Source organism: Cyprinus carpio, chromosome A9, assembly GCF_018340385.1.
Source record: "Cyprinus carpio isolate SPL01 chromosome A9, ASM1834038v1, whole genome shotgun sequence".
NCBI lineage: Eukaryota > Metazoa > Chordata > Actinopteri > Cypriniformes > Cyprinidae > Cyprinus > Cyprinus carpio.
In genome coordinates, this window is record NC_056580.1 from 28,411,349 (window position 1) to 28,437,599 (window position 26,251).

Here is a 26,251-nt window from a genome sequence, read left to right on the forward strand (position 1 = left end):
TCCAGTCCATCAGTTAACATCTGGAGAAGACAAAATCTGAAACAAATCCAGCATTAAGATGTTTTTAAATTGAAACTTACTTAGTTTACTTTTAATTATTTCTGGCTAAAATTTGAGTCCATAATCCATAATAACTCTTCCTCCAGTGAAAAAGTGCATCTCCTGTTGTCTCTCACATCAAAATCCACACACATATTTGTTTAGAGCTGTTTAAACGGTGCTTGATCTGTGCAGATTTCTCCTTTTTCACTGCAGGAAGTGTTATTATTAATTATAAACAAATATTTGAAGTAAAAAACGTCATAAAGATAAAAACACCTAAATTACTTATTTGTTTCAGCTTTTGTCTTGTCCTCTCCAGATGTTAATTGATGATTACTTGTGGATTATTGTGATGTTTTTTATCAGCTGTTTGGACTCTCATTCTGACGGCACCCATTCACTGCAGAGCATCCATTGCTGAGACACTGATGCAATGCTACATTTCTACAAATCTGATGAAGAAACAAACTCATCTACATCTTGGATGGTCTGAGGGTGAGTAAATCTCCAGCAAATATTCATTTTTGTGTGAACACTTTCTTTAATTAGCATGCAAATTAATTCTATCAGTATATTTAATTACATGCACTACTTAAAATAACTCACTGCATAAATGTGCAGCTTGCAGCATGTCGTAAAAACAAATGGTGTTTTGCAACATTCTCCTGGTTTTCTGAGCACACTTAGTTGCAGTGAAGCTCTCTCAGATGAACTGTTTGCGCTATAATTTGCATTGAATTTAAATTAAACTCATCTTAATTTCACTTCACTTCGGTTCTGTGAATGGAAGCTCGGCCGGACTGGAGCGCAACATCTATTTCTGTCGGCTCGGGACAATCCTGCAAGAGCAAACGCTGGCACAACACACTGCAAACACTGTGTTTGTGGGGCTGAGATTTCCCTCAGGAATATTTATAGAAATAAAAACAGACACAAATGAGTAAGAGTACACAGCTTGAATGTGGAGTGTGGACAGCGGCTCAGATCATTTGGTTTCGTAAGAATTCGATAACAATAACTGAGTTCAGTCGAATAATTAAATTGCATTAGTTAAGGAAGGTACTTAGTTAGTTAGGAAGCGTTATCATGGATTATGGACTTGTATTTTAGCCAGAAGCAATGGTTTGAAGATTAAAAACATCTTAATGCTGCTTTTGTCTTCTCCAGATGTTAACTGATGGACTGATGTGGATTATTGTGATGTTTTTATCAACTGTTTGGACTCTCATTCTGACGGCACCCATTCACTGCAGTGCATCCATTGATGAGACACTGATGCAACGCTACATTTCTCCAAATCTGATGAAGACACAAACTCATCCTAATCTTGGATGATCTGAAGGGGAGTAAATATTTTGCAAATCTTCCTTTAATAACATGTCCAGTTTAAAGGCACAAACATCTGAAGGAAAACTCAATCGTCCCTTCCTTGTTTGCAATGAGAACTGACGGTCAATTTTGAGAATAATTCCCCTCGATATGACTGTGGGTGCAGGGTTACACCAGGCAACTGGACTTCCCCCTTCAGCCAAGTCATTTCAACACAGACCACTCTATGGAAGCAATGTTAAAAATGTCCCACAATGTCCATCTAAGCCAAACCAAAGCGCTGCCCAAGATTTGCCTGGAATAAATGGAGAGAAAAATTCCTAAACCGTCTTCCTAACATGAGCTCGACACAACAGCTGGCCACTTTATGCTCTTATATGTTTAAGTACGCTGCTGTAAAATCTTCATCCCAGCAATTCAACCCAATTCAAACTCCAATGAAGAATGCATCAGGTACATTTTAACGGCACAAAGTCTTGCACAGTAACAGGATAGTTCAGCCCAAAATTAAAATTCAGTTTTGTTTCAAACCCACTGTTATTTTTTTTTCTCAGTGCAACACTAAAGGAACCTCAAATGCACTCAAAAATGAATCAAAGCAGATTTTTTATTAAGTGCATCTATTTAATTTTATTTAAATAATCATATTTTCAACATGCATTTGTTTAAATTCCTCAGAATCTGTATTAATCTGTTAATTGTGAAATCTAATTTAAGACGATACACTGTAGAGGTGAACAGGATATAAAAAAAATGTAACTAACAAATATCACCACAGTTATTACTATTAGTTGTAATAGTTTTGCTTACAAGATTTCTGAAAGGTTACGTTTAAATAAGCAAATGGGGCATTATCTAAATAAATATGCAGTCATTTACATTCATTTCCAGAGGATGAACCTGAAGACTGAATAATGTCAGGTTCTTTGATGGAGAAAAAAATGACAGCTTTTAAATATGTGACCAAATAAGTCATGAGGGTCAATTTGTCGAAATAGAGATTTATACATCATCTGAAAGCTGAATAAATAATCTTTCCACTGATGTATGGTTTGTTATGATCTGACAATATTTGTCTGAGATACAACTATTTGAAAATCTGGAATCTGAGGGTGCAAAAAAATCTAAATATTGAGAAAATCATTTTTAAAGTTGTCCAAATGAATTCTTAGCAATGCATATTACTAATCAAAAATTAAGTTTTGATATATTTTCAGTAGGAAATTTACAAAATATCTTCATAGAACATGATCTTTACTTAATATCCTAATGATTTTTGGCATAAAAGAAAAATCAATCATTTTGACCCATACAGTACATTTTTGGCTACTGCTACAAATATACCCCAGAGACTTAAGACTGCTTTTGTGCTCCAGGGTCACATATATGTATTATAGTTGAAATCTATAAATGCAAAAAAAAAAAAAAAAAAAAAAAAGTCCAATAAAATAAACACTTCAGTATATAGTTTTTTTTCTCTCTCTCTCTTTCCATAAGTCTTAAAGAAGACAATATAGAAACAAAATAGCTCAAAATCTCATAACTGACCGATGTATAAAAAACAACAGTTTTGCCTTGGTTTAAAAATGGATATCTGTTGAACAAACAAGACTCAATTAGTTAAAATGTATAAGATTTCTACATAATAAACTGGATTAATTGACAATAAATTGCGTATTTAAAACACATTTGGTTAATTAGAACTATAGCTAATATCATTCATGTTTCATTCATGCATCACTGACAAATATGCACCACATTAACTTATTCGTTTAGGTGAAAACTGTGTAAAATCTTACATGCAACTAAAATCTTAAAGTGTGCAAGCTTATTAAAATACATAAATCTTGAAATCGTAAATCTTGAGCAGGCTCATTTGAGCATAGAGAAAAAACACCATATAAGTACCATAACATTAATCCACGGATTCGTGCACTATATTCCAAATCGTCTGAAGTCATATGACGATTTTTGTGAGTAACAAATACACATTTAAGCACCTGAAAATCTCCTCCTCTTCTGCAGCTCTTAAAAATCATTCAACATAAGGGTTTGAAATGACATAAATACTGTCAGAATCCTTATTTTGGATGAAAATATTCCTAAATAAACAGACAACACAGTGCAATGAGCTGAATGAATAAGAACCTTAATTTAAAGTGGATAAAATAAAGATGTCTGGCTCATAATCCTAAACACTTTCCTGCTATCAGAGCAGTTTGTTCACAATTAAACTCCACAGAGTAAAACTTTTTTTTTTTTTTTTTTTAGGGCCCAATCCATTATATACATTTTGTGAAATACAAATATAATAATTAATTTACAACAAACAATGCAATTTATTTATTTTTTTGTCAAATAAGATACTGCACAAAATTATAAATAAAAACATGGATGAAATAAAACTATTATTCTTATTTTGGAACAAATAAGTTAAAATGTATATAATAAATTGGATTAACTGATGATAAATTGTGCATTTAAAATGCATTTGGTTTATTAATACTATTAAATCTCATTCGTGTTTCATTAATGTATCACTGAAAAATATGAATCACATTAACTTAATTAGTTTATGTTAAAACTGTGTAATAATGGATGAATATTTTCATAATTCATGAATCTTGAAGTGTGCAAGCTCATAAAAAATACATTATATAAAATACATTAAATATTGAAATCTACCTTTAAAAATCCATTTTATTTCCCAAAATAAAAATTAAAGAATTTTCTTTTTGTTTTTTTGTGTGTGTGTGTGTGTGTGTGTGTGTGGATTCTTTTTTTTATTATTTAATACAAATTCATCATCAAAAAGTGGTATCTAATTTAATTAATAAAACTTTAACAATTTAATACATTAAAAAAACTAAATGAAAAATAACAATTTATTTACAGCAAAACATTGCATTATAATTAATAATCAAAAGTATAAAATATCCCTCAAAAATAATCATTATTAACACACTAAAAAAAACAATAAAATTATATTATGATATTCCTTAAAAATAATGATAGTATTATTACTTTGAGAAGTACATTTTAAAATACAAGAGTAACATATTTCTGTCATAATTTCTTCAAGTTAAACCAAACTTTTATTTTAGCACTCCATCGCGAAGATCTTTGAGTTTCCGTGTGAGTTTGACTGATTTGTTTTTGCATTTGTTTCTGAGTAAAAAAAAAATTGAGTAAAAATGTCCAGATCATCGTTATCGACAAATTATTGCAATCTCAATATGATATTTTTTTATCACCCAGCACTATAAGAAAGTCAACAATTCTGATTCAGATTTTTGGAGCTGACATATGTATGACTTATATCTGTAATTCATTTTGTTTGAGGAACGAAGTGGCTCTTACCGATGTATTTGCTCCATTCTGGGTCCAGATCGGCCTGATTGGCCAAGCAGCCCTTCATCACATTCAGACAGTAGTTGTTGCAGGGCTTCAGTGTGAACAAACCCTGACAATACGAGCAGTAGAGCATTTTAGTGAAGCCGCTGACGCACGCAGAGCTCATGGTGACCTGAGGACGGAAGATGACACACGCAATTCATTAGATGGAAATCATGTTGAAATACATTAGTGAAAAATCTCATGCACGTTTGTTCATGCAAGTTTCTCAAATTGCACAAGAAAATCATACTTGTGAGAACATGCTGAGGGGTGGAATAAATTATAAATATATTCTATAACTAAAACAAAAACTTAAAACAGAATTCATTGAAATTAACTTATTAAGATGATTGATTCTGGTATTTAGACAACTTTTTAACACAATTATGAGACATAAACACACACAAATTGGATCCAAACATCCAGGAATCAAAATCCAACTTAATAAAAAATTAACAGGATGGAAAAACCTGGAAATTAACAGAACATTTCAGTTTTCGGATAAATGCAAAATAAGTTTATGTAAATTGAATAATAAATATTTCAGAATCTGCACTATTTTTAGGTCACAATCAAATGTAAGTTAAGCTCCATTGGCATGAACATTATTTTTCTAAATATGTCAAGCCCAAATATATTTGACTGGGAAGAACTTCTTAAAAATAAAAAGTAAAACTAAGTATATTTTGAATTCAATTTTATTTTTTAGATTTTCTGTTTTATTTTATTTTAAAGTTTTAGTAAATTTGTTGTTTTTTTGTCATTATTATAATTATTATTATTATTTTAATATCTATATAGATTTCTTAAGTTTTAGTTATTTAACTTTATTATAACTTAAAATGAAAATGAGAAATGTTGATTTTGCAACTATTTGAAATAAGAAGTAAAAAAAATAATGAAATGTTTTTTATGGCTTTAGTTTTAGTCAATGATAATAACCCTGTACCTTGCCGTAAAAATGACCGTGCATTTTGGTTATGAGCAGCTCAGAAATTCTGCCTAACATCTCATTCTGAGAACAGCTAAACCATCTTAAATCAGATAAGACCAGCAAACTAGCAGTCTGGCTTAATGTATTTCTAAAGGATGGTTTTAGAGTGATACAAATATAGAGCTGTGATTTCTAGTATAATGAAAATCAGTCAATTATACCTTTTGAGTATTTGGAGAAAAAAAAAGATTTTGGGAAAAAAATAGATTTCTTTAGGTCTTAAAAATGTATTTTTCTGTTAAACTTTTAAAAACATTTTTGCATTGGTTTTTATTATTTAAATTAATTAGAGATGCTTTTTGATGACAAAAATTTGACTTAACCATTAAAATGGAAAAAGAAAAAAAAAAGAAAAAAAAAAGTTCCATAAAAAAAAAAACTGATTTCATAAGGTCTTAAAAATGTCATTTTTGTTAAACCTTTAATTAATTGTTGTCAAATTGTATAGGCTTATTTATTATTATTATTATTTATTTTTTTTTCAATTATATAGACATGCTTTTTAATTACAAAAAATTTATTTAACCATTAAAATGGAATAAAAGGAGTCTGGGGGGAAAAATCAGAAAAACTTAATTCATAGGGGCTTAAAGACTTAGTTTTGATATACTTACAAACTAACTTAAATCATTATTAAATTGTACATGTTTAATGATTTTAATTAATAAGACATGCTTTTTATTACTAAAATTTCTGTTAGCCATTAAAACAGAATGCAGGAAAATGTAAAAATTAAAAATAAAAAATTAATAAAAAAAAATTAAATGAAAAAAAAAAAAAAAAACACAATACAGTAAAATTTAAACCAGAAAAACAAAGGCAAAAAGTCAAAAAGATTTGATAGAGCCCTAGCAATTTAATTTCTTAAAATTTTAGTAAATAAATTCTATAAGTTAGTAACTTAAATTATATAAGTTTCATTATTTCAATTAATTAGACATTTAACTTGATGCAGGATGCAGAACAATGAAAACTGAAACAAAAAAGGGATTCCTGTAAAATTTTATAGTAAAAAGATGGGGGAAAAATAAAACATTTCATAGGGTCCTAAAATTAAAAATTAAAAAGTTGAATTCTAGAAGTTTCATGATTTCAAATAATTGGACGTTTTACATTTAATTTAACCAATAAACAGAATGCAATATATATATATATATATATATATATATATATATATATATATATAATATATATATATATATATATATATATATATTAAAAAATGGAATTGAGTAAAATTTAAACTGAAAAGATGGAAAAATAATAATAAATAAAACATAAGGTCCTAAAATTTTAATAAATTGTTCAATTCTATAAGTTTTATGATTTTAAATATTTAGACATGCTTTACATTTAATTAAACCAATAAATGGAATCCAGCAAAATTAAAACTGAAAAAAAAATATAAAATTAAAAAAAAAAAAAAATGGGAATTTGGGAAAAAACAAAACAAAACAAAAGATTTCAAAGGGGCCTAAAAACATATGCTCTGATATAATTGTATATTCAAACCTCATGCATGAACACTGCATGTTATATCTTCACTTACAGTGAATACAGTTCATACTGTCAGATGATACAGGTTTCATTTTCCCTCACAAAATCACAAGCACAAATCAGCTTGACAGGGCAGTAAGCACCACTTTATGAACCACACGGTTAACAGCTCACCTTGGAAACCCTGTTAGCCACTTCCCGTCCAACCATGAGGCCCTGGACGAAGGTGCGGGCGGCGATGAACGCTCGTGTAACCTGAGACTTGAGCTTCTTGGGAACGTCTCCAAAGGGCTTAAGCTGCTCCACGTACTTGCCGATGCATTCCAGATAGTCCTCGGTGATGAGATACTGGGAATTCAGGAGCTGGAACATGCGCTCCAGCAGACGTACCCAGAAATCGTTCAGCATCTCCTCCAGATTGACGTTGCCGCCTGCGTAGTATCGCTTCAGCTCGGCGAACAGGCCCTGGAAGACCTCGGCGTTCTGCAAGTAGGGCTTCCCATATGTGCGCAGAAACATCTCGTTCAGAGAGCGTTCAGTGTTCTCCAGCAACTCCAAGAAGAAATCTGTTAAAACATGAAATATAGCTTTTCTGTGTCAATTAAAACTGAGAACATGGACTCATTTAGTTAGTTTCTCTACATGTGTATTGCTTACTTCGTTACCTTCCATATACACTGTTTTCAACAAGAATGCACTTTTTCAGACATTTTACTTCAAAATGTTATGTTTAATTCAATTTGTTAACTGCCATTTATTTGTAATTATTTGTGAAATTAATACTGCAGACTCTCTCACACACACAGATATATATATATATATATTAGTACATATATAGCATAGCATAAATAAAAATAACAAGCATTAATAAAAATCTTGTCAGGCATATTTAAGACAAGAATCATTAGATGACATTAAAAGACTCGTGATTTAAGGATCACAGTGCAAAAAATAATCAATTGTACTGTCATTTTAAATCTTTACCAATCTTATCCTTAAAACATAATATTTTACCCATATGTCAAAAAAAAGTTTGTAATCATTTAAAATAAAATCAATTGATCATTTAAATATTTTAATAAGTACAGGTCATTACATTTTTGCATAAACATATCTGTTATACGCCGATTGAGGATGGGATATAATTTGATATTTTAATACCCATAAATTTATATTTTATTTTCACAAGTTATTTGAAACATTGAAGTAGATACTTTACTTGCATATAATATGTTTTCTATGTTTATAAAATCACTTTTGTAAATTTAATTTGATGTACACACAAAATGGGACGCCTTGTCTTTGATATATGTGTGTGTGTGTGTGTGTGTGTGTGTGTGTGTGTGTGTGTGTGTGTGTGTGTGTGTGTGTGTGATTTAAAAGAACATTTCAGTGACCAAACAGATGCTCAAAAAATTAAATAAATAAATAAATAAATACATAATCAATTTGAAATTATTTCATAAATAATAAATTATCATTTATTTCTTATTTTTTCATAATAACAAAACTATACATGTTTTTGTTGGGAATCTGTACCAGACAGTACATTGATAACACATAAGTAATGTTTTTCCCTTTAATAGATTTTTCTTTAATGATTATATTGTGTTTTGTTCAAAAAGTCATCAGTGAAATAACTGATGTTCCGCTAAATTACAAAGAATTTAAGATTCAAGATTCAGGATTTTTATTCGTCACATACACGATTATATAGAGCATATATAACCAGCAGTGAAATGTGAGTCAGGTCCGCTCCATGGACAGTGCAATTATTAAAGAATACCAACACAGATGAAAATATACATAAATATAGCTATGAAAGAATGAAATAAAAGTAAACAATAAAAATATAAGAATAAAATAGAAAAAGTATACTGTAGAATTAAACATAGAATAGAAAATAAAATGTGCATGAAAGTATACTGTAGTCTTAAATATTAAGATACACAGGAATGTACAAGAGGCGAATGTGCAAACAGGTAGTGACACTGTCAGTATGTCAATGTGAGGTAGAGAATGATGAATATCTTACTGATTAAGTGAATATTAAGTGAAAACAAGAAGATAATAAGATGCTTTTTATGATTTTCACAGCTTTAGATAAAAACCTCATAATAATAAGCTCAATAAAAACAAACACACAGTTTTTTTTTTTTTTTTTTTTTTTTTTTTAACGAGCTAAATCACAATAAAATAAAAATGAACATAAAACTGAAATCACTTCAAATCTTAGTGCTTACAGATAATCCGATTAAATCCTAGTGCATTATAAATTCACTAAATTCACATAAATTCATGTTGGTGCACCTTTAAGCTGCTAATGAGAGAATTGAATGACTTCCTGCAGGTTAAAGTCCAAATGTAGCAAAGAGAATGAAATGAAATGTTCAGAATAGTTCTGTTCACTGATCAGCTGTAATAGATTTCAGATCAGGCTTTTGTGTTTTCTTTGTGTTGTGTCTCACTTTTGATTTGTCTCTGCAGTTGAATCCATTTAATGCATAACTAAACTATTTCTTTCTTTGAAGAGAAATGGGTTTGCAATATCACGCTTTAATCCAGCACACATAAGAATAATATCCAATCAGTTTTAGCATTCATTCATTCAGGACGCTCTGTAAAGACTGAAACAGTAAGCAATTGAAGGGTCATTCGGAGAGTCGGACTGTTTTGATGAGCACATCACTTTCAAGATAATTCTTCACTTTCTTCTGTTAAGTGCTTCTCCATGAGGTCCGTTTCAATGCCATTATGTTCATTTGAATTCAGCACACAATGTTGCTAACATTCTCCCTGACAAACTCGTCAGCGCTCTTTGTTTGTGCGTCCCGATCATCACAGCGCATGATGAAACCTCTGAATTCTTAATGTCATGGTAAACAGGGTATTTATTCACACAGAAAACATGCTGGGAATTATAAAACTGATCGTTCCAGTTCTGGATGTTGAAATAAATGTTTGTCTTAATTTTTTTTAATATGGCATAGCTGCAATAAAGCACTCAGGGTTGTGCTATATTAACATATGGCATGGGTTCTTGTACTTTATCATGTAAGATGCACAGAAAGTCGCTTCGGATAAAATGATAAAAGCTTTGCCAAATAATAACTGTGTGCCAAATAATAAATGTAATAGTAATTGTAAAAATAAATTTATTAATAAAGAAAGAAACAAAATTAAAAATAAGAAAATAATAATAATAATAATGATAATATTAAAATTAAAAAAAAAAATAAATAAATAAAGTCATTAAATAAAAAAGTAAAAATAATAGAATATTAAATGAAAAATTAAATAAAAACGTAATGAAAAAACAAACAAACCTAAAAATCAAAATGTAAAAAAATGCTCTTGTAGTTTATCATGTAGAGCTGAAATGCACAAAGTTGCTTTGGATAAAATAATGAACACTTTGACAAATAGTAACTGTCTGCCAAATAATAAATGTAATAGAAATTGCAAAAATAAGTAAATAAATAAATAAATACAATCGTAAAATAATAATAATAATAATAATAATAATAATAATAATAATAATAATAATAATAATAATATATTAAAAATAAATAAAAACGTAATGAAAAATAAACAAACCATACAAATCAAAATGTAAAAAAGTTCCCTTTCAGTCGGTCATTCTTGACGTCGCGTCGGTGACCAATCTATTTCGAGTGTAAACTAAACGAGTCAACGCACAGTGGGATGTGATTATTGCATCCAGCTGCCTCTGATCACAGCATGACCAAAGAAAGGCAGCAGGTGCAACACATACCAGCTTTTCGCTTCATGGTTCTGAGGTGAGCGTTCGCGGATGAGTCATGTTCCCATTGCGGGAGGATAAACATCTCGGAGCTGCAGGCCAGGCTCTGTTTCCTCCAGGGGGGCAGAGCTCCGTTGCCTCTGCCATGATATGGGGCTCGTCCAGGCGGCTGCCAGGCGAGGGCGAGGTTTACTTCCAGCAGTAGCATGGGTGGTTTGAGGGCTACATTGGTGGCAAACCCCTCAGGGAACCAACTCTCGGGGGATCATCACTCCTCTAGCGCTTCCCAACCAGTTGAGCCGCCAAAGGAACGTGCTGGGCCCTCTTCAAAGAGCGTACCAGCGGTATCTTTTAGTGCTCCTCCCGACGACTGGATGTCGATCACAGCATTGGACGGAGAGCTCTCTGGAGAGGAAGATTCGGCTGCGCTTCCGCCCTCCAGTGGCGAGGCCTGAATTGGATCCGGAGATGTCGGTTATGCTTTCCCGTGCTACCGGGAGGTTGGACGATTGGTTTCTTGGGGTGGCTCGTGCTGGTTCTCAGCGCCCCGCCTTGGTGCCTTTCTTCCCGGAGGTGCATGAGGAGCTCACCAGGTGATGGACGGCACCTTTTCCTACCGGAAACCGATCCGCTGGTTCCTCCTCCAATTTGGTGCATACTTACATAAAGTCTCTCTATATCTTCAATAATCTGTTTAGTAAAATGAGATTGAAATGATCCAAACATATAATGCAATGCAATCCAGTGCTGATTGAGAGATGAAGAAATAAACGCTACTCAGAAGAAGATGTGAGATGTTCTGGAGGCTTGTGAAGATCATTCCTCCGCTGAGGAACAGTGAAAGTAAAGCTTCTGGAAATAAACATTCCTCAAAAGATCCTGATGATCAGATTTGAGACTTAAAAAAAAAAAAGATTGATGGAGAATCAAGTAAAGCTGAGCTGCTTCAGTCCAGTAAGTGTTCATCTGGAAATATGACTACAGTTATTCCAACGTTTACTTGATAAAAAAACATAAAAATAAAAGTCTTAACTATCAATCAGATGACAGAAGGCATGAAGTAGATTGTGTGCAACAGGTTTAACAGCAGTTATGTCGGTCATCATTTATAGGCCTTAAAATGTGGACTTTCTAGGGTTAATAATCTCTGATTACACTAAACAGGCAGCTTTTGAGTAATAACTTGACACTTTCCTCAATCTAATCAATGAACGTTAAAGAACAAATCGTACCATCAAACCTTTTATGTCCGGTCATAAACGTGTCCCTCAGCTCTTCGCTCGTGTCGTCCATGAGCTTCTCAAAGTCCCGTGAGCTTCTCTGGCTGAGGTTCTCCTCCATCTCTGCATTACAGCAGGTTTTCTGAGGAATGCAAACCCGCAGATCCTCTCCTACAGACCACAGAAAAACACATCAACTCAATTTAACATTGAGAATAATCAGAAATGTTTCTTGTGCAGCAAATCTGCTTATAAGAATGATTTCTGAAGATCATGTGACACTGAAGACTGCAGTAATGATGCTGAAAATTCAGCTTTGATCACAGGAATAAATTACATTTAACTATATATTCACATAGAAAACAGTTATTTAAATTATAATAATACTTCACAATTTTTACTGCATTTCTTGAACAAATTAATGCAGTCCTGGTGAAGCAGAAGAGATTCATGAGACAAACAGTCAGTCACTGAATGGGGGCGTCTAAGTCCTTCACATCGCAATGACGACTCGTCAAAGTGAGTCCACAATCAAGCTGATTGTCAGTCACTCCACAGAATCTCTCATTATGATGGCTGATGGGCATCTCTCTTCGAGTCTAATAAAAGAAAGCATTTACATTCACTTCAGTCCTCTCGCTCTTGTCTGTTGTGGCTGTTAATGTGGGCAGCGGAGCTAACAGATCGTCTCAGTCATCTGTCATTTCCATATTTTTGTTTTGTTTTGGAGTTGCATATTTCATGTCAGCTCAATTTATGTTTTCTAAAATGCAATGGTTTTTGAATCAAGGACAGATCTGAACCCATCACATACAAGTTGAATATGATCATATCATGATGAAAGCTCAGAAGTTACAGAAAGTGACTGTAGGGATCATTTAACAATTCAGCTAAACTTCAAAGAATAGTTCACCCACAAAATTATAATTATTGTTCATCATTTACTTATTGTAATGTGATTGCAATCCTCTATTATTTTCATTCTTTTGTGAAAGAGGGGATGTTAGGCAGAATGGCCGAACTGCTCTTTTCCACAAAAAAAAAAAAACTTAAAAATAAAATAAAAAAATCAAATTATTTTATTTTTACCTTTTTTTATATATATTTTTTTTATTTAAATACAATGCAAAATAAAATACAATATAAAAATAAAGTAAAAAATGAATAAATAAATACAAATATAAAATAAAAAATAAAGTTAAATTACATAAAAAACAAATATTTATTACAATTTTGGTTTTAATAAAATGTAAAAAATAAAAATATAAAAAAGTAAAAATAAAGTAAAAAAAATAAAAAAAAATACAATATAATTATTTATTTACTTTATTTTAACCTTTTTATTTTATTATTGATTTAAATGATTTGTAAAAAAAATAAAAAAGCTAAATATTAAAAAACAAAACAAAATAAGACTTTTCCAGTTGCACACAGAAACATCTATCACACACAATCCTCTTACTAAAACTAAATCAAATGATCACTTGTCTGTTCACATCTCATTTTTGACATTCGTTTCCGTTTCTGGCCAACTTCTTCCAAGGAAAAGGGGCCGTTTTCCAATACCATGTCTATTTAGGCTCAAAATAATAAAAAACACGCAAAAACGGCATTAAACCAGCATTAATCAAACCACCTTAGGCTGTATATTTTTAATTTGCATAAAGATATAATGCAGTGTTTATCTGTGTGTTGAATGTCTGTTGGCTCTGTAATAAAGTGAGTGTTAAAAGCATAGGAAAGTGTATTAATAAGGTCAACAGGGTCAGTGTCGACTTTAAAATAATGCCAGTGAGTGAGCTTGATGATGAATGACACTCCTGACAGTGATTTGTTAGACTGCACGCTTCCAGCCGAAAGCCTCTCACCCTTCAACAGCAATTCTATCTCTGATCATGAAGTCAAGCAGGTCACAAAATGTCAGCAGTGTTATTTCAGTCTTTTGGTTGACCTCTGGTGCGGGTGAGAAATTACAGGGTCCGGCTGAGAACAGCACCAGACACACACATTCACATTCACCTACACCAAACATCAAAAATCCCTTCATGCATCTGTGAAAACACACCCACAATGGAACATATGCAGCGGCTGCAGCCCTGTTTGCACACACTGGGCTTTCAGCGTGTCTGCAGGAGTCTGGCATGCGATGAGGTCTCGTAACATTGATTTAAATATATGGGGAGAGTTGTTGAGAACCTCAGGAGCAGAGGACACATTTAGCACCGTTGAGAAGCCAGCAGATGCTGGATGCTGGAAGTGTGATGCCCGTTTCTGTGAACCACAAGGGTTTTAGACAGAGATGTTGACAAGATCTTCTCAAAATGCACAGGAAAGAGAGCAATCGAAGCGGTTACGGGGTTCAATTTTGAGGACCTCTTAAGTCTGTTGTCTTTCTTTTCAGCAAATAAAATACAATAAATAAAATAAAATAAAATATATATAAAAAAATAAAAATAAACAAAAGACTTTTTGGATGAACTGTGCCTTTAACTGAAGTGAACTTGTTTCTGTGCAACACAGGGTTTTTACGAACTCAAAACACTTATTTTAGTTTTAAATGTATTAAATTTCTTGCCTTCTTATCATAAATTAAATAAAAATTTAATTAAATTAAATGAATGAAAAAAAAGACTTGTAATTTTTGGATGAACTATTTCTTTAACTTCCTCACCTTCTTATCAGCAATAAAATAAAATAAAATAAAATAAAATAAAATAAAATTCAATTTAATTAAAATAAAATAAAATACAAAAAATACAAAAATTAAAATAAAAAAATATAATAAAATAAAAAAATATATAAAATAAAAAATAAAAGACTTGTAATTTTTGGATGAACTATTACTTAAACTTCCTCACCTTCTTATCACCAATAAAATAAAATTCAATTTAATTAAAATAAAATTAAATAAAATATAAAACAAAAAATAAAATTAAAATAAAAAATATAATAATAAATTGAAAAAAAAAATAAATAAATAAAATGATAAAATAAAAATAAATAAAAATAATTTTTGTGTGAACTATATCTTTAACTAAAGTGAACCTGTTTCTAAGCACCACAAGGTTTTTAGGCTAAGATGTTGAAAGGATATTTTAGATTTATTGCCTTCTTTCCATTAAATTAAATTAAATTAAATTAAATATTAAATTAAATTAAATTAAATTAAATTACAAATAATAATAATTAGGTTGAGATGTTGACAGGATTTTCTCAAAAAGATTGAGAGTAACCAAAAAGGTTATGGGGTTTAATTTGGAGGTCCAGTGCTGGAACTAACCTCGAAACACTCTTATTTTAGTTTTCAACTAGATTTCTTATCAGCGAAGGTGAACTGCAAAAATGCCACTTGTCTCATTTCAGCAAAATAATGTAAACTCTTTAAATGCAAATTTTCCTAAATAGTCTAATACTGCAATATTATGAAGACTGAAAAGGTTAGCATGCACTTTTTTGGTTTTCTCAACCTTGGACTGTGACTCATTTTTAGGGTCCAGAATTCTTGCAACCTCACCTCATACCACAAAATAAAGCTAAACCAAGGACACGGGTTTGGTTTAAAAGTGGGTAGGAACTTACTGCAACCCTGACATTAGTATTTTTAAAACAAACCAGCAATTAAAGCCATGAGTCACAAGACCTTGACATGTTCAAAATGTTAAGAATGTGCCACTGCATCAAAGGAAGTAATATATGCAAAATAACAGTTCCCTAAAGTCTCTTCGATCCAAACAAGATCACTGAAGATGAACAGTTTCAAGCAAATGAGTGCAAGCAAATCTTACACTTCTGCAATATTTGTAGGTGAAATCCCATTTATAACCATCGAATAACTCAACTGCCTCAAATCTAAAAGACTACTAACAAGCTATGGAACATTTCCACCACTATTGCCCAGGAAATCAAAGTTTAACAGTCAGTTCATGCCAATATGTCGCCAGTCTGGGGCAAGTTGTCACAACAGAACTTGAAATTAAGCAGTCTATGTATTACTATATGGTTAGAGTTTGGCTTGCATGTAATTAAATTATGCATAATTAACTGTTATTATAATAGTGAATACATGTAACGTGTAACAAGTACACCTTAAAATAAAGTGTATCCAAATATTGTTATTCTAATTTATAAACCAGCATACACAACCACTGCTAGAGAAAACAAGCACGGACAGACTGTGTGACAACTTGCCCCGGTCTCCCATATCTAGCGGTGTTTAAGCAGATGACAGAGTTTTAATTCAATCCATACCTGCTGTTTGCTCGGTGGGAACATTTGCAGTACTGTAACCCAGGTCGGTAAAGGCGTCTTTCACCTGGCTGCAGTTCACCGCGTGGAGATCCGCCGCGACTGGGACGCGCAGAACCAAGAGCGCGCACAGACCGGCAAACACAGCCAACATCACGAGCTCCGGTGCAATCTGTTGATTTGATCCGCTGTAGATCCTCGTCGTGGAGTTGATCTACAAGAAAGCACGCGCCGATACCTCTCTATTTGGGAGTTAACAAACCTTAAGTTTCGCAGCAGAAACCATCGCGCGTTTTGACATTTGCTGGAGTTCCGCGAGCGATGCGCGCTGCAGCTGTCAGAACCAGATCCTTCGCAGAGGAACTTCACTTCAGAGGTTTTTTTTTTTTTTCTTTTTCACTGTTCTGCAGGGTTTGACCGGAGAAAAGCGAGTTTACCGCGGACAGCGTGCGCGATGCGTCATCGAAGCGTTCTGAACGCGCTCTGTTTTACGAACGGGACGGTATTCAGATGCAGTGCAGCGCAGCGCATGGCTGAATATTATCAGTCACGATTTTCACGGCCCTTGAATATTTGGGAACTTTTAAAAATGTGATTTCCAAATTATGAGGAGAGTTTGGGAGGGTCCCCGTGACTCCCAAGGGGTGTGTTTACACATAAAAATTAGGCAAAATTTTTTTAGGCTATATACAGGTTTTAAAAGGATTTTCAGTCAAAAGTTAGATTACAAGTTATTAGAGTGCGTCTTTTCAAATAGCCGCTATAGCGAACTTTTGGTAACCATAACAACAGCACGTTTCGAGCGTTCGATTTCGATCGGTTTCTAGTGATACTTTAATAAAGTATGATATTATGTATCACTTTACTATTTTACACTTTACTTTATTTTGATTGAATAATGAATTTTTTTTAAAAAACTTTAGTTTACATTTTTAGATCATTTATTTTTAGCTAACTTTGCTACACTGCAAAAAATAAATAATAATAATAATAATAATAATTTTCTTATTTTTGTCTTGTCTTCGATTACAAATATCTAAACTTAAATCAAAATATGTTAACTTGAGAAGCAAAATGATATAAGATAAGTCTTGTTTTCTGAAGAAAATGCATCAAAATTAAGTGAGTTTTTGCTTAAAGTACAGAGAAAAAAATATCTGCCAATGGGGCAAGAAAACTAATCTTGTTTTCCCTTTGAATTAAGTTTTTCTGTATTATTCTTTTTTTTTTCCTTCAGATAAAAAAAGACTTATTATCTGTCATTTTGCTTCTCAAGTAAATGTGATTTAAGGATTTTTATATACTTACAGCTACTGGAAAACAAGACAAACTAAAAAATAAGGGGGAAAAAAATTCTGTGCAGTGTGAATTACAAAGCAAAATAATTGCATTAAATTTTTAAAATAGCCAGCCAGCCCCTTGAAAAGTAATTTTATAGTTAGTTTGAAGACTGTAAGTCATGAAAGATAATGACAGAAAAAAGTTGAATTTCCACTGCAGCCAAATTCTTAGTTATTCTCAGAGCTAAAATATTAATTGGCTAGAATTTCACATTTATATGATGTTTGCAGCCCACTTTCTTTTCAGTTTTTATCTGGAAAATAAAACCGTGCACCTCCAATTTTGCTTGTGGCCAACCGTTAAAACACAAAACACAAGGCAGAAGGCATCACTATAAATAGTTTCATTCAGGCTGGCTGAAATTGCGCTATGCCAGAAAGATATAGGTATAAAGAATATAGATAGAGAATATGCCACCCACATCCATGTGTTTGCGAAGTTTAGAACCTCAGAATTCTTATGCACAGAACTTATAATATTTTATCACAAAGACCTATACACTAAAAACAGCATAATCCCCTGAAGAAGAAGAAAAAAAAAAGTTAAACATATAATTAATGTAAGGTTTCATAGAGAGGGATGCATTTACATTTATGTACAAGTTTTTTTTCCACACAGTTCTCATTCTGCCAATATCACTACACTCATAGGCTCTGGCTGACTCATATGTATATCCACAGTTATACATGGCACTGGCCACCTTCGGAAGCCAAGCTGTCAATCAGAGGAATTCTTCTACAGAAAGCAAACTTTATTCCTCAGTAAACAGATGACGCTTAAGAAACAGATCTGCCAAAAGTGAACATTTGATGATGATGCACTCACTATCGAGCCATCCAAGATTAGGATGAGTTTGTTTCTTCATCAGATTTGGAGAAATGTAGCACTACATCAGTGTCTCATCAATGGATGCTCTGCAGTGAATGGGTGCCGTCAGAATGAGAGTCCAAACAGCTGATAAAAACATCACAATAATCCACAGCACTCCAGTCCATCAGTTAACATCTGGAGAAGACAAAAGCTGCATATTTGTAAGAGACAAAACTTTTTTAAACTTTAAACTGTTGCTTCTGGCCAAAATATGAGTCCATAATTCATAAAAACACTTCCTCCCGTGAAAATCACCTGTTGTCTCTCACATCAAAATCCAGCCACATATTTGTGTAGAGCTGTTTAAACGCTGCTTGATATGTGCAGATTTCTCTCATGATTCACACCAGAACACTTTCTCACTGGAGGAAGTGTTATTATGGATTATGGACTCATATTTTAGATAAAAACATCTTAATGCTGGATTTGTTTCAGCTTTTGTCTTCTCCAGATGTTAACTGATGGACTGGAGTGGTGTGGATTACTTGTGGATTATTGTGATGTTTTTATCAGCTGTTTGGACTCTCGTTCTGACGGCACCCATTCACTGCAGAGCATCCATTGATGAGACACTGATGTAGTGCTACATTTCTCCAAATCTGTTATGATCAAGAAACAAACTAAAGAGCATTCAACAAGAGACTATATCTTTCCTTCCTCTAGAACAGATACCATGCAGCGTTTCAATGGACATAAGCTGTTATTAAAGAATATCAAAATGGCCTAAAAAATGCTGTTATATAAATCTATTTCCTCCTTTCCCTGTCACTTCCAGTTGTCGGCTACATGCTGCTCCCGCTGAACTTTCTGTTCCCTGCCAGACCAGTTGTAGAATGCTAGTTACATGCCAACATGCCTTTCGACCGGTTAATAATGAATTACAGTCATGGGGAAAAAGTGAATCTTTCCAAAAAAAAAAAAAAAACGTAACGTACTTTTGTCTGTCACATAACCCTATGAAGAAAATCATACTGAAAGATGCTTTCATACGAGGCTTGGGAACTATTTCCACTGAATGCCGTTTGGAAGAAAGCCAGTTGCTTGTGATCAACCGCTTGCATTCATGATAAAGTCATCGCTGTAGCTGTATTTTTGTGCTGTTCTTTCAACAAAAACTTCTTTTGTTTTATTTTCTCTCACTGAAAACATGGTGATGCTGCTTGGCGAAATCCCAGTCAAATCCTCCTCTCGCATCTGACTGCTGCAAACATAATGACCTCCATACTGCCACATGCCCGGAGGACATTATGAAACATATTACTGGTTAAATTATGAGACTGGACAAGAGGACACAGAGCAGCTGACAGCACATTAGGTCAGACGAAACAAGACTGATGATGCTTTCATAGGCCGCTGCAATAAATGATTCAATGAATGGAGAACGCGAGAAGGAGAGAGACTCACACTAACCTGACATGTTGTTACCTCAGCGCAGAAGACCCTCAGAAACTGAGATTTGGTAAATGAGTAGACACTCAAGATCAGGTTCACATCCGTTCCTGTCACATTATATACGGTCTGATTTCACATTGGTGCTGGTGCATGCTGTGGCCTATGGAAGCTTATTTTCACCACAAAAAAAAAAAAAAAAAAAAAAATTTTATTGAGCAACTGCAAGAAGAGTCTGAATTTTGAGATGAAAAAAAAAATGCAATTTGTAAACTCAGCATTCTGAGAAAAAAAAAAGTAAGAATTCCGATAAAAAGTTTTGATTTTAAAAAGCAAACTCAAATTTATTTGAAAAAAAGTTACGTCTCAGAATTCAGGGAAAATAAATTCTAATTTTGAGATGCAAACTCAAAATTCTGAGAAGAAACTTTAATCAAAATTTTGAAATGTAAAAACAATGAGTTTATAACTTACGATTGTAAGGGAAAAAAGTCAGAATTGTGAGATAAAAAGTGAGAGAAAATAAGCTTCTTACCTCAGTTGTGAATCCACTGTTTGGTATAGTTTCAGTACTACAGTGGTTTACTCTGTTTATATAAGAAGTCTGTCAGTATTGCTGGAACACAATCTGCAGTTAAATCATCATTACAGACAGACCTCACGAAGGACTGAAGTCAAGCTCTGGTTGAAAATCATCTTGAAATGCTGTAAACATACAGCGAGGAAAGAGAGCGAAACTTAACTGATCATATACATGCAAAATGTTTTCAGTGAAGGCAATATTCAGAATACTGCAATATAATAGGCTACAGTTATTGCAAGATAATACAGTTACTAGAAAACGAAGAAAAGAAATGAAGAAACATTTTGTTTTGGACACACAGAATAAAATTGTTGTCCAGAAGTCTGATACCACTTGTTTGTTTTTTAGACAAGCACAGGATGTTGAAAGTCTGACTTACAAAAAAACATTAATTTATTCCAATGTCCAGTGTTTTCAAATAACCCTTAGGAGACACAAAAGCAAAGGATATCTAGAAGAGTCAAGTTTGTCTTGGAAAGTAAAGTAAAGCCTGGTCTTAAAGTTTAAAAACACTGAAATATAGAGGCTATATTCAGACAGAAGGATTTTTACAGCAATATTTTCCTATAAAGCTGCTTTGAAATTATGTACATGGTGAGAAGCCAAATAACACCACAAAACACTGAAACCAATAAATTCACAAAAAAAAAAAACAACAACAAAAAAAAAACTTACTGGAGTTTGAGTCTCTGCAGTTGCTGCTTTCCCTCCAAAATGATGTCACTTCCTGGAAGATGATGATTGGTTTTTGTTTTTTAAAATAGCTGTATGAGGAAAAAACTTTAAACTTCTTGGAAATAACCAATTTCTCCAAAAAACATTTTATTGTTTGAATTTTAATGAGATAAATTATTTAAAATTCACCCTTATGTTGACTTCATTGTGATAAAAAAAACAAAAACAAACAAAAAAAAATTAAAGATTTTGAGTTATTTTATCCAGTATAAACTGTTCATACGTTTGGAGTTGGTAAATTATTATTTTTTTTCCAGTTTTTGAAAGGTCTCTTCTGCTCACCACGGCTGATTTATTTGATCAAAAATACAGTAAAAATTGTGAAATATTACAATTTAAAATAGCTGTTTTCTACTGAATATCTGTTAGACTGTAATTTATTTCTGTGACTAAAGCTGTATTTTCAGCATCATTACTCCAGTCTTCAGTGTCACATGATCTTCAGAAATCATTCTATTATGATTTGCTGCTTAGTAAACATTTTGATTAAAACTGTTTTTCTGCTTCATATTTTTTTGTGGAAACGGTGATGCATTTTATTTTACAGGATTCTTAGATGCATAGAAAGTTCAAAAGAACAGCATTTATTTGAAATAGAAATCTTTTGTAACATTATAAATGTCTTTACCGTCACTTTTGATCAATTTAATGTGTGCTTTCTAAATAAAAGTATCAATTTATTTAAATAAATACTCAAATCAAGGACATTTTTATCAACGAAACACGTAAATGCAACTTAACGAATAATTTAAAGTCATCATTTTTTTTTTTTTTATGGTTAAATCTAAAGCAACAGGCTCCGATGACTTTAAACTCTTTAACAGAAGCCATGTATTTTCAAACACACAAACTCTAATAAAACACTGAACATGAACGAGAGCCGTTCTAGAGGCTTCTAAATACAATACTGCCATCTAGTGTTCATACAGTTATCTGCAAGTGAGGAAAAAATTACATTGCCATTACAGAATTCAGGGGAGAGAAAAAAAAAAAACTGCAATAAAACAACCTTAAATGCTTTTGAAAGCCTTTAAGTTTTAATAAGTAATCAAAAGTTCACACATTTGTTTCTGAATCTAAAGACTCATGTATGGATACATTAAAATTTGATTTTTAATTCCCATACCTATCACTTCCATTCTAATATAAGTAGTAAAAAAAAAAAAAAAAAAAAAAAAAAAAAAAAAAAAAAACTGACAGCATGTGACATGAATCCACTTAACAATAAACCTAATAACTCCCATCCACCCATTATAAACTTCATACTGGTCATGTTTTAATACAAACCCAGACCAATCAAGACCATTAGAGTTGAAAAACTAAGAAAAGAGTTCAACAGCCTGAATTATTAAAATACAACTTCACACACAAGCAGATGTACATTAACAGTTTTATTGAGATGACCAAATTCCAACAAACAAATCAGGAGAAAAAAAAAAAAATACATGTCCAAATTTATTAATGAACACAAAAGCAGCTGAACAATTTCCCGTGCTCTTCACAGGCCGGGACAAGTGCAATACTTCCAGCGCAGAGCATTGCGGCCGATCCCAACCTGCAAAGACAGGGATGCTGGAGTGGGACGGGAAGCGGAGACTCCTCACTGTTACGATCAGTTTTGCATGGATTTGCACAGCAACTATACGAACGCTGACTGCAAACCAGCAAAACTGACCAGGACAGTGCGCACAAGCAAGTGTGACCGTCAAGCTCTCTCCGCGACGCTCGCATCTAGAAGTACTTGAAGTGCTCACATTGCAGTAGATACGCATTTTAATAAACTACCTGCACTATAAGCACTTTAATACTGCTGGAACCAGAGAGAGAGAGAGTTTCACAGCGCAGAGCCACGACAAACAGGGGTTAACCTGAAAAGAAACGCGCACACACACACATGCACGCTTAAGCAGAGATGCTCAAAGTCAAAGCACAGGAGAGGAGGATGGGGAAGCAGGCCACCATCAGTTTTGCATAGATTTGCACAACTCAATATTTCTTGTAGTGCAACTATGCAAAACTAGCAGAGAACTGCATGAAATAAAAGAATGGGGAACAGTGGGGTTTGCCAGCCCCTTATGCCAGAAGGGGCACTTAGAGCAGTAGGTGCTAGTCTATTTCACTATCTGCACTAAATGCACCTTAGCATAAGCAGTAGTTCACGTCGCCGCTCACGTGTGATCATGTCAAAGTAGAGCTTGAAGTGCCTCCACTGCAGTAGATTTTACAGAACTACCTGCACTGTAAGCACTTTGGCACTACGCTGACCAGCGCAGATCCACCTCTGCACAGAGATGCATGGCACTGATGTGGACCCTGGTGTAAGGTGACCGGAGCTGGTCCATGGTTCTTCTGAAAAGAGCGGGAAAAGGTATGTTATTACACGCTTGTTTTCATTTAGCGTCATGAAAATAGTTCGGTTCCTAACCACAGGTGCAATGAACACTAACAGGATTTTCTACAAAAATTAAAATTAGGTAAAATAAATAAAAATAGCTCTGTCGGTCATTTCATATTGGCGAACGCCCATGCACGTGCCACACCGAAAAACTACAAAACGCATATTTAAAACTAAAAGCGAAGTGCACAACCGGCGTTCCACGACGCATGCGCACTCCGGCGAAACGCACGCGCGCGCACACCCCTCCCCCAAGATTTGCACCAATATGGCGTCCGCAGTAGTTGTGTTAGAGAAACAAACTAAAAACAAGGGCAAAGTCGAGTGTTCATGACTCTGCTTGTTGTTTGAGTTGGAACTTGCAAAGCTAGTCGGTAAAAAAAAAAAATGACGCTACAACTCCGAACAACGGCGGTGAAGTGCGTCTAACGCACGCTTAAACACGTTCGACAACACCAGCCCCAGCCGTTCTAGCGAATTTGGGTTTGACGCGGCATCTCATTTTACCCAACGTACACGAACAGCGCCAAAGCCCCTTTTGTGGCACAGAACGCTTTGAAAATTCTATTCTTAAACGTGACCGGCCCAGTGCGTTCCACCGCACGCGCGTTCGAATGCTTCCAGAACGCACGAATATTCCGATATTTGCGGAAAACCACGAGCTCGGTTATTCTGTGTTTACTGGTGAGCTGAAACGCGCCACCGAAATCCCAAGTATTTAAAGTGTAAGTGTCGGGTGTAACGTTACACTTCAAACACGCTGAACGTTACCTAGCCTAGCAATGTTGCTAGCACAGCAGCGCGCGGCCTGCAGCTGCCCCATGTGCTGTCGCTTTGTTCTGCTGGCAGCCGAGCTCAACCACCAGCGTTCACAAAGCACAGCGAACGACTGCGATTTTGGACCGCACGCCGCGTGGAAAGTTCTCGAGGAGCGGTTCGGAACGCATTGTAACGCGCCGATGGAGTGTAAACGGTAACTGGAGCGAGCGCTCGCTTGGCACCGCAGCAGCCTCGCGCACGCTTTTCAAATCTCCCTCATTCTCTGAACTATGGTGGGCTACCACGCGCCTCTCACTACAGTGTTTTACCCCGAACTGCTGCTCTGGTCGCTCGCGCTAGCCTTGTGGTGCAATAAAGTGAACGGTTTAGACATTCACACGACTTCGCGAAGTGAATCGGGCGAAAAAGGCAACAACAGGTTTCATGTCAATAACACGCGCGCGTGGTAAGACACTGGTTTGTAGAATCCACCATCTTCACTCACTTGTGCACACTTACCGTTCACTGTCAACGCTCCGGGCAAATCGACGAAACTAAACGGTAAACTTCAAGCGCCAGTGGTAGAAACGCGCCGCATCCGCGCACGCTGTGGGTAGCGTTACAAAACCGTAGTAAAATTGCGAAAGTGGCGCGAACGCGCTCAGCTTTTAACCATGTGGTGAATGAAGGGCGGCTCCCGTTGAACGTAAATATCCACAACCCCAACTCCTCCATTAGCATGCACAAACTACTTCCGATCTTTACCGTCCGTGCGCCAATCCAGCACGAGCTACTACAGCGAACAGCGATCACAGCTGTAAACAACTATGTGGGTCAAGATCTCGTGTCCACAGCCTTTAGATCTCGCATGACTGAAGAAGCGTCTCCTGTTTTGTAAGGACGTTCTTGAAAAGTGCAAAATTAATATTCGGGGAATTATTAAAATAAGATAAATGCACTATTGCATTGTTTTATTTAAATCAACCATTTATCAGAATTTGTGCATAATCATGCATATTCAATATTTTGATTTTTGCGTTAAAGTTTTTAATCTGCTTTTGTCTCAAATGTTGAACATCGATGCATGCTATAGTTTGATTTGTTTTTAGGCTGCTGTATTATAGGTGACGATCTTTTGTGTGTGTGTGTTCATTTTATTATTATTATTATTATTTATATTATATCAATATTGTGTTATCTCAAAACAGATTAAAACGGGTTTTCCCGAGTTGCAGAATTACAAAATGATATAAAACTCTTTTGTGTTCACACATTTGTTAGATCCATTCTGAAACCCGTTTTACAGAAAGTTAGCAGTTTAGAAGTAAAGGTTTAATTGTAACCACGTACAGTTTTAGTCATTGTCTGTTGGTTTGTTTGTTATAAATGCTAATACTGTTTTTAGTATTATTATTCTTTTACCTGTTTTTTGTTAATTAAAAAGTGTAAAAAAAAAAAAAAACTTTTTTGTTTAATAAAAACTATAAAGTCATGATCTGCACACTGTGTAAATGATTTTTCAAAGTTGCTCATTGTAGAACTTTTATGAGGAAAAAAAATGTTTCTAAAATAGTATAAAATAATTTTTCACTTTTAATTCAGTGTTACTTGCTTTTTTTATTTACTGACAATTTCTGATTGAAAATTGTTTGAAAACCATGTGAACATTCTTATTCTATTTATTTTCTAGAAA

At 33.9% G+C, this 26,251-nt stretch overlaps 1 protein-coding gene and 1 long non-coding RNA gene across 3 annotated transcripts in view; both read right to left on the reverse strand.

Annotated features, from left to right (window-relative positions):
- Positions 1–17,334, reverse strand: part of LOC109063663 (glypican-6-like) — a 24,913-nt gene extending 7,579 nt beyond the window's left edge. Inside the window, exons 1-4 of the mRNA XM_042764462.1 lie at positions 16,490–17,334; positions 12,254–12,412; positions 7,433–7,824; positions 4,732–4,897 (exon numbers count right to left, since the gene is read on the reverse strand). Coding sequence (XP_042620396.1) covers positions 4,732–4,897; positions 7,433–7,824; positions 12,254–12,412; positions 16,490–16,640 — 868 coding nt within the window. The 5' untranslated portion in view covers positions 16,641–17,334. The remainder of the gene's footprint in view (positions 1–4,731; positions 4,898–7,432; positions 7,825–12,253; positions 12,413–16,489) is intronic.
- Positions 17,335–22,780: 5,446 nt separating this feature from the next.
- On the reverse strand, positions 22,781–25,440 carry LOC122146172. 2 transcript variants are annotated; one of them, XR_006160872.1, is made up of 3 exons: positions 25,078–25,440; positions 23,638–23,753; positions 22,781–22,959 (listed from the first exon to the last, which is right to left on the reverse strand). It is a non-coding gene; the product is annotated as an uncharacterized LOC122146172 (long non-coding RNA). The 2 variants fall into 2 exon arrangements; XR_006160871.1 differs by having other exon boundaries at positions 22,781–23,753.
- Positions 25,441–26,251: the final 811 nt, after the last annotated feature.